This window comes from Neophocaena asiaeorientalis, unplaced genomic scaffold, assembly GCF_003031525.2.
Source record: "Neophocaena asiaeorientalis asiaeorientalis breed wild unplaced genomic scaffold, Neophocaena_asiaeorientalis_V1.1 scaffold315, whole genome shotgun sequence".
NCBI lineage: Eukaryota > Metazoa > Chordata > Mammalia > Artiodactyla > Phocoenidae > Neophocaena > Neophocaena asiaeorientalis.
This window is the reverse complement of record NW_020172011.1, coordinates 1,598,934-1,607,548: the sequence shown is the minus strand read 5'-3', so window position 1 is coordinate 1,607,548 and position 8,615 is coordinate 1,598,934. Positions and strand designations below refer to the sequence as shown.

Below are 8,615 nucleotides of genomic sequence, written 5' to 3'. Positions count from 1 at the left end.
TGCTGACAACCGGGCTGACAGAGGCGGGTGGGACAGACACATGTGGGGAGGGGGGGGGTGGGCTTCCCAGTCTGTGTTTCCCACGGTGGCCACGGCAGCAGCTATCAGATGCCATCACAGAGGTTTTTGCAGAGATGGTGCTGGGGAGGTGGGGCATCGGTCACCTCCACACAGTAAGATATCCTGCCTGCCCTGACCCTTTAACTTGGACCAGGCTGCCTTCCGCTCTAGAGGGAAGAGAGTGGGAAGCAGAGGGCAGGGTGAAGGGTGTTCTGCAGAGGTTTGTACATCTCCAGAGAGCCCCTCGTCTCTCCAGCAATGTCCCTCCAGCTTCCCTGCTGGGGAACAGAGAGAAAGCTAGAGAGACACTGAGAGATGGAGACAGACGCAGCATGACGGGGGCCCCGCAGAGGGGAAGTAATGACCCTTAGACAGCAGTGTGAGAGAGCCCCCTCCCAATGCCAGATCTGGCTTACAGGCTCCCCCAGCTTTTCTAGAACGGCCCAAGGAAGAATATTTCCAAGAAGTAGGGCGGGAGCTACTCATCCCCTGCTCTGCCCGAGGAGACCCTTCGCCTACTATCTCTTGGGCTAAGGTAAGGCTCCTGACCCCGCTCCTCCCGTATTCACGCCTGCTACGCCCCTGCCTCTCCGTGCTCCTGGCCTTTTTGTGGGAGGGAGCAGGTGGGGAGGAGAGGGCTGTCAGAGGCAGGGCGGGGAGGAAACTGGAGCTGCCCGGAGAGATGAGTGGCGCCCTTGGTGAGGGGTGGCTGCGTGTGTCCTCAGGGCTGACCAGTGGTTCTGTAGGTGGGCCGGGGGCCGCAGGGCCAGGCCCAGGTGGATAGCAACAGTAGCCTCATCCTGCGACCGTTGACCAAGGAGGCCCACGGGCGCTGGGAGTGCACAGCCAGCAATGCTGTGGCCCGAGTGGCCACCTCCACGAATGTCTACGTGCTGGGTTAGTGGGGGCAGAGCCAGCTGGAGGCAGCCATGTGGGAAGGAGATGGGAATAAATCATTTTGGGGGGCCCAGATGGGGGATCTTGGGTGGGGTGCCCCTGGGATGATGGGTGGAGGGCCGAAGCCCTAGTCTCCCCCTAGCTCTTTGCTGTCCCTCAGCACCCTGACCATCATCCCTCTGTTCCCCCGACCCAGGCACCAGCCCCCACGTTGTCACCAATGTGTCCGTCGTGCCTTTGCCCAAGGGTGCCAATGTCTCCTGGGAGCCTGGCTTTGATGGTGGCTACCTGCAGAGATTCAGCGTCTGGTACACCCCATTGTGAGCGACCTGCGCCTGCCATCCCTCTCCCTCAACACCCTGATTCTCTCTCTGGCCCTCTGTCTTTTCTCCCAGCCCTCTATCGCAGCCCTGCCCTAACTCTGCTGCCCTAGTTCCAGAGAATCTCAGGGATTCATGGCCCAGGTCCTGAGACCCCGGATGGTGAAAGGGAGGGGAGAGGTCAGCTCTCTGGACTCCAACCTTCCTGCTCTTCCTAGCATGTGAGGTGCCCCCCATTTCCTCCTGTCCTCCAGGGCAAAGCGTCCTGACCGAGCCCACTACGACTGGGTGTCCTTGGCTGTGCCCATGGGGGCTGCTCACCTCCTAGTGCCAGGCTTGCAGCCCCACACCCAATACCAGTTCAGCGTCCTTGCTCAGAACAAGCTGGGGAGTGGGCCCTTCAGCGAGATCGTCTTGTCTGCTCCTGAAGGTGAGAGACCTCTTACCCAGAGCAGCAGACAGGGATAGGCAAGGGCTGTAGGGACCCGGGTGGGAGGGGGCGGAGGTGCTGGGCAGCTTGGGGGCCAGAGGGCTTTGTGGAAGATGATCCAGGCTTGTCTTTAGGGGCTCTGGGAGAGCAGCTGGGCACCAGGGGATGTCGAAGGCCAGAGGAGCAGGGGAAGAGCACTGGAAATCCGATCTCTACGAGTCTGTCTGTCCCATTCAGGGCTTCCTACCACACCAGCTGCCCCCAGTCCTCCCGCAACAGAGATGCTGCCTCCCCTGTCCCCTCCGAGAGGTCTGGTGGCAGTGAGGACACCCCGGGGGGTACTCCTGCATTGGGACCCCCCAGAACTAGTCCCTAAGAGACTGGATGGCTACGTCCTGGAGGCACGGCAAAGCTCCCAGGGGTGGGAGGTGCTGGATCCGGCCGTGGCAGGCAGTGAAATGCAGTTGTTGGTGCCAGGACTTATCAAGGTAGGTGTGGGAAGTGGGCACAGGGAGGGTCCTCCCAGCAGCCCTCCTGCCCTCTGCTCCACTCCCCAAACCTGATCTCACCCTGATTTGACTATCCTCACCTCCGGTTGTCCACTTCACCCGTACCTTCCAACTGCAAAGTCTCTCCGAACGGGGTTGGGGGTGGGCAGTGCTGAGCCCTGACCCCCTTCCTGGACCCCAACCCCCAGGACGTTCTCTACGAGTTCCGCCTTGTGGCCTTCGCCGGTAGCTATGTCAGTGATCCCAGCAACACGGCCAACGTCTCCACTTCTGGTGAGAATCTGGCAGGAGGGCAGAGCCCTGGGGATTGGGGGGCTCGAAGCCCACTAAGTCGTGGACACCGACCCTCCCCCGTGGCCCTTTGCCCAGGCCTGGAGGTCTACCCCTCGCGCACACAGCTGCCGGGCCTCCTGCCCCAGCCCGTGCTGGCCGGCGTGGTGGGCGGGGTCTGCTTCCTGGGCGTGGCTGTCCTCGTGAGTGTCCTGGCCGCTTGCCTTATGAACCGGCGCAGAGCCGCACGTCGCCACCGCAAACGCCTCCGCCAAGGTAGGCCACCTGGGGCCCGGCCAAAGAAGGGCCCCGCCCCTCCATAAGCACCTCCTACCTGGAGGAGAAATCCCTCCCTCCTGCGTGGGCCAGGTGTGTTCCAACAACCCGTGGTCCTGCTTCCCCACTGGCCTCCACTTTTCCCAGGCAGATGAGATTGGGCGCCTGTGTCACCTCTGGTTCTCCTGTCCTTACAGATGCACCTCTTATCTTCTCTCCGGCCGGGAAGTCAGCTCCCTAGTAAGTCCCTCCACTTCCTCGGCTTCCTTCTGTGAGCACCAGGGTTCTCTGCTTCCTTTTCTGCACCTTGGGGTAGGAGGGGTAGGAGAGGTGGAACAGAAGTGAGAGGGAGGTAAGGATGGAAGTGCAGAGACCCCAGCCTGGGGGCTGGTCCAGCGTTGCCTGTGCCTTCCCTCCACCGCTCCACCCCTCCACCATGTGGGTCCTTTTCTCCCTTGCTCTCCCTAGCTCTGCTCTGTTCTGCATCAAACCTCTCAAGGCCTGACGCTGGTCCCTGGGAGAGGGACTGGCCCCCTACCACAGACCCTGATCTCCTGTCCTTCCCCAGCTCTGCTTCGGGCTCGGGCAGTCCTGACAGCGTGGCGAAGCTGAAGCTCCAGGGTTCCCCAGTCCCCAGCCTGCGCCAGAGTCTGCTCTGGGGGGAACCCGCTGGACCCCCCAGCCCCCCTCCGGACCCTCCACCTAGCCGGGGGCCCTTACCCCTGGAGCCCATTTGCCGGGGACCAGATGGGCGATTTGTGATGGGACCCAAGGTGGGGACCTCCCAAGAAAAGTCAGGCCCTGAGCAGGCTGAGCCTCGGACCCCAGCACAGCGTCAGGCCAGGTCCTATGATGGCAGCAGCAGCCCCAGTGGGATGCCCCAGCCCCTCTGCATTGCAGACATCAGCCCTGTGAGGCCCCCTCCAGCAGCGCCACCCAGTTCCCTGCCAGGTCCAGGACCCCTGCTCCAGTACCTGAGCCTGCCCTTCTTCAGGGAGATGAATGTAGATGGGGACTGGCCCCCTTTGGAGGAGCCTGCCCCTCCCCCAGATTACATGGATACCCGGCACCGCCCCACCTCATCTCTCCTCCACCCCCTGGACTCCCACTCTGAGTTCCCCAGGGCAGCGCTTCCTGGGGCCGTGCTCGGGGTTGGGGCCTCCCCAGAGCCCCCGTACACAGCACTGACTGACTGGACACTGAGGGAGCGGCTGCTGCCAAGCCTTCTGCCTGCTGCGCCTCGGGGCAGCCTCACAAGCCAGAGCAGTGGGCGGGGCAGCGCCTCCCTCCTTCGGCCCCCCTCCACGGCCCCCTCTGCAGGAGGCAGCTACCTCAGCCCCGCTCCAGGAGACACCAGCAGCTGGGCCAGTGGCCCTGAGAGGTGGCCCCGAAGGGAGCATGTTGTGACGGTCAGCACGAGGTGAGGGCAGTCCCTGCCCAGCCCTGCCCTATCCAGGTTCTCCCCACCCCTCTCCTATACCGTCTGCCTTCTCTGCTCCATTCGCACCCTGGGACCAGGAGAGCTGAGGTCCTTTTGCTGAGGTCCAGGGATCTTCAGAGGAAACCCATGGCCCACCCTCAGCTTGGGGTCCCCGGGTTCAGGCTTTTCTGGCTACCCTCCATTGCTCCACCCATACCAAACGTCTGTCCCTTTTAACAGGAGGAACACATCTGTGGATGAGAACTATGAATGGGACTCAGAATTCCCAGGGGACATGGAATTGCTGGAGACTCTGCACCTGGGCTTGACTGGCCCTCGATCCCGACTTGAAGCTGAGCCACAGCTAGGTGTGGGAGCCCTCCAGAAAGGCAGGCACCCCTGGCCTTGCTGTCCTGCACCCACACCCTTAGGACCTAGTCAGTTCCCAGCTGGGCCCTGGGCCCCAGGCCCTCTCCTCTTGCTGTCTTGGCTTCTCTGCATTGGCAGGCCCTAGGGAGCTTCACGGTGCCGGTGAACCACAAGACTTCACCCGGGGAACCTTAAGACTTCTTCCTCTCGTTATTCTGCCCTCTTGCAGGTGCGAAGACTCCAGAGGAGGGCTGCCTCCTGAATACCGCCCACGCTCCTGGCCCCGAGGCCCGCTGTGCTGCCCTTCGGGAGGAATTCCTGGCCTTCCGCCGCCGTCGAGATGCTGCTAGGTTCCGGCTACCGGCCTATCGACAGCCAGTCTCCCACCCTGAACAGGCCACTCTGCTGTGAATGCCCTAATATGAGGCAGGGGAAAGGCACGCGGACCCTGCGAAGAAGGCCCCCAGCAAGAACTAGCTCCGGCCTGGGACACTGCCCCGCCTCCTTGGTGCTCAGGCACGGACCCTGACAGTGGGCTTGGTGTGGGATATGCTGAGCCTCTAGAGTCTGGGGACTGGAACAGGGATCTTAGGTCTGCCCGTGTGTGTGTGAGTGTGTGTGTGTGTGCGCGCACGCGTGCATGCGTGTGTGTGTGGTGTGGGTGAGGTTTTTTTTACAGGTGAATAAAGAAAGTCTGAAAAATCTTTCTGTGTGTCATCTGCTTTGAATCTGAGAGGGAGGTTGGAAAATCCCGGAACCCTAAAAAAGGAGGGTAGGGCTTCCCTGGTGGTGCAGTGGTTGAGAGTCCGCCTGCCGATGCAGGGGACACGGGTTCATGTCCCGGTCCGGGAGGATCCCACATGCCGCGGAGCGGCTGGGCCCGTGAGCCATGGCCATAAAAAAAAAAAAAAAAAAAAAAAGAAAAAGAAAAAAAGAAATAGTTACAGTACTATGTGATAAGTTCTGTGATAAACTATGTGTTGGTTATTAAGGCAGCATGAAGGAAGGAGTCAGCAAACAGTGAATGCTTACAGCTTGCGCTGGGATAAATTGGGACGATTGCAGGCATCATCACAGGAAGTGAGAACAATGATGATAGCCACAGCTGAGCACTCACTATGTGCCAGGCACTGCTGTAAGCTCTTTACATGTATCATTTAATTCTCTACCACTCTGAGGTACGTAGTACTATTAGCTCTATTTTATAGACTAGCGAACTGAGGTGCACAGTGCTTTAGTAAGTTGCTCAAAAGTCACAAGGTTGGTGATGGATAGAGCAGGTGAGAAGTCAGTCAAGGGAGGAAACGCATCCCAGGCAGAGGAACAGCCTGTGTAAAGGCACAGAGGATTCCTTGGCCTACCAGGGAATCACTGGAATATAGGGGTAGGGAGGATCGGGCAGGAGAGAATGGAAAGGTGGGGAGGCACTGGTTTTTTTTTTTTTTAATTATTATTTTTAAAATTTATTTTATTTTTGGCTGCATTGGGTCTTCGTTGCTGCGTGCGGGCTTTCTCTAGTTGCGTGGAGCGGGGGCTACTCTTTGTTGTGGTGTGCAGGCTTCTCATTGCAGTGGCTTCTCTTGTTGTGGAGCACGGGGTCTAGGTGCATGGGCTTCAGTAGTTGTGGCACGCGGGCTCAGTAGTTGTGGCTCGTGGGCTCTAGAGTGCAGGCTCTGTAGTTGTGGCGCATGGGCTTAGTTGCTCTGCAGCATGTGGGATCTTCCCGGACCAGTGACCAAACCCATGTCCCCTGCATTGGCAGGCGGATTCTTAACCACTGCACCACCAGGGAAGCCCGGCACTGGTTGGTGATGCGCTTGAAAACCAGGCTCAACTGGGTCTTCTATCATCTGTGAAGAACTCCACTGATGGATGTAAGCAGGGACTCCACCCCAGAGGGACTGCTCAACTGAAGCCTGAAAACAGGGAGGAGGGAGCCCTCCTTCAACCCCCAAACGAGGCTCTCCTCCACCCTCAGAGACAGAAGAACTGCCAGCCTCCTCCTCCACTGAGGGTTCTTTTGATCCCTCCAGGATTAAGAAGAGGTGCCAGGTCATAGAGGAGGAAATGAAGGGGAAAGAAGTCAAGTCTGGGGACTTCCTTGGTGGCACAGTGGTTGAGAATCCGCCTGCCAATACAGGGGATACGGGTTCAAGCCCTGGTCCGGGAAGATCCCACATGCCGCGGAGCAACTAAGCCCGTGCACCACAACTACTGAGCCTGCGCTCTAGAGCCCACGTGCCACAACTACTGAGCTCATGTGCCACAACTACTGAAGCCCATGCGCCTAGAGCCTGTGCTCCACAACAAGAGAAGCCACTGCAATGAGAAGCCCACACACCACAACAAAGACTTAACACAGCCCCCAAGTAAAAAAATAAATTATAAAATAAAAAAATAAAATTGTTAAAAAAAAAAAGAAGTCAAGCCTGAACCCTGGGTCCCAACGCTGATCATGCCTCTTGGGCCCTGGGCACGGAATCACCTCACTGCTAGTCTGGGGCTTGAAGAAGGTGGGGAGCAAGACCACCAAGACCAGGAGCTGTCCTGGCCTGCTAGCCCCAGTCCTGCCTCACCCTAGCCAGTTGTGTGTGTGTGTGTGGAGTGGGGGCCGTGAGCGTCTCCCTGTGCCTCCATTTACTTAACCACCCTTTTTAAACCAAGAGGTTTCTTCCCGTATAAAAACGCCCACAGTCTTGAGCTAACCTAGGCAGAAAGTTTCCCACTGGGGCACAAGTTTCAGGGCTCTGGAGTAGGGGTAGAGGTTCTCAAGAGTGGAGGCTACTGCCTCCAGGTCCTTTAACTCAGGTTCTTCTCCACTGCCCCTCTCTTTTAAGCACTGCCCTCAGCTTCTGGACTGCGGCGCCTTTAAACCCTCTCGGCCCTTGCCCCGCCCCTGGTCCGCCCCGTCCGAGGCGGGAGCAGGCTGAAAACCTCCGGCCGGGCCCGGCCCCGGAGCTTCACTCGCGCTGCAGACGCCTCCTGGAGTGCGCAACTCTCCGGCCCGCGTGAACGGTGAGCTGGAGGGAGGGGTCTCTAGAAAGCTAGAAGCCAGAGCTTGCGACTTGCTCCAGTGAGCTTGGTGATCAAGGGCTGGCAGGCAAGGGTCCGTTGACTGCTTTGCCCCTCCCCGGGCTGTCAGGTCTGTCCCCAGGCTCTGACCCCGCATTGTTGAGCAATGAGGTCAACCGCTGTTGCGAGTGCATAGACGGGGCCGTCCGTCCGGATTAGGGACTCGGGGACTGCGTCCCGCCCGCCGGCTCCAGCCCCGGGTCTTCGCTGGGGTGGGGAAAGGGGGGCGTCAGGGATTAGCTAGCTGGCCCCCAGTGATGGAGCGTACAGGGTCCCGGCGCCCACCCTGGCCAGCTCGGCGCCGCCGGGGCTTCCGAAGCGACGCTTCACTTCCTAGTTCCAGGAGCACGTGTGGGTGCTGCCTGCCCTCTGCGTCCCCGAAGCCGACCTTTCTGTTCATTCTCCTGCAGCTCGTTTTTCTGGGGATTCGGCGTCGCCGGTTGGGGCGAGGGGGCTCCGCGCGCGGGTCCCGCATGGCCTCGCCTTCCCGGGTTCGGGCGGGGAGTTGAAGCTCCAGTCGCCTCCAGGAGAGTCCCCCCGACCTGAAACATCTGGGAGGCTGCAGCCCTGACTGCGCCCCATCATGCCCTGTCTGTAGGAGGTGGTGTTGAGGGAGGATGGATGCTTTCCAGGCCTCCAGCCCCTACGGGAGCCGATGCCCCCACCCCTTGCCCCCTGCTGCTGGGAAAGTCGGTGGTGGCCGCGGGCGGGCGGTCGGGCGGGCTGCCCAGACCACTGCGTCACCCCAGCGGCGGGCGGTGGGTGATTCATCCCAGTAACGGACCAGGGTGTGGCGAGGGGGGGGCGGCATAAGAAGTGGGGTAGAAGTGAGAATGGACTGGTGTGGGGATCCGGTGTAGGAGGAGGCCTGTGGCTCTCCTAGTTTTCTGACTCCAGAGCACCCGACAGAGGGACAGCTCCCCGTCTTTAACCCCACTCCCAGTTTCTTCTTCCTAGTCTACAGGGAAGACTGCCGAGGAGGCCAAGGTAGG

The 8,615-nt window shown here is 60.0% G+C and overlaps 2 protein-coding genes across 3 annotated transcripts in view; both read left to right on the top strand.

The window, feature by feature from the left end:
* Positions 1-5,413, top strand: part of IGSF9 (immunoglobulin superfamily member 9) — a 16,296-nt gene extending 10,883 nt beyond the window's left edge. Inside the window, exons 10-20 of the mRNA XM_024750929.1 lie at positions 479-595; positions 807-957; positions 1,154-1,277; positions 1,532-1,707; positions 1,945-2,195; positions 2,405-2,489; positions 2,586-2,762; positions 2,960-3,002; positions 3,331-4,182; positions 4,423-4,550; positions 4,781-5,413. Coding sequence (XP_024606697.1) covers positions 479-595; positions 807-957; positions 1,154-1,277; positions 1,532-1,707; positions 1,945-2,195; positions 2,405-2,489; positions 2,586-2,762; positions 2,960-3,002; positions 3,331-4,182; positions 4,423-4,550; positions 4,781-4,962 — 2,286 coding nt within the window. The 3' untranslated portion in view covers positions 4,963-5,413. The remainder of the gene's footprint in view (positions 1-478; positions 596-806; positions 958-1,153; positions 1,278-1,531; positions 1,708-1,944; positions 2,196-2,404; positions 2,490-2,585; positions 2,763-2,959; positions 3,003-3,330; positions 4,183-4,422; positions 4,551-4,780) is intronic.
* Positions 5,414-7,434: 2,021 nt separating this feature from the next.
* Positions 7,435-8,615, top strand: part of TAGLN2 (transgelin 2) — an 8,121-nt gene continuing 6,940 nt past the window's right edge. Inside the window, exon 1 of one of the 2 annotated variants that reach the window (XM_024750394.1) lies at positions 7,435-7,566. The gene's annotated coding sequence lies outside the window, so the exon portion shown is untranslated. Of the gene's footprint in view, positions 7,567-8,463; positions 8,611-8,615 lie in introns of those variants that run through there. The other variant, XM_024750402.1, reaches the window with a different exon arrangement.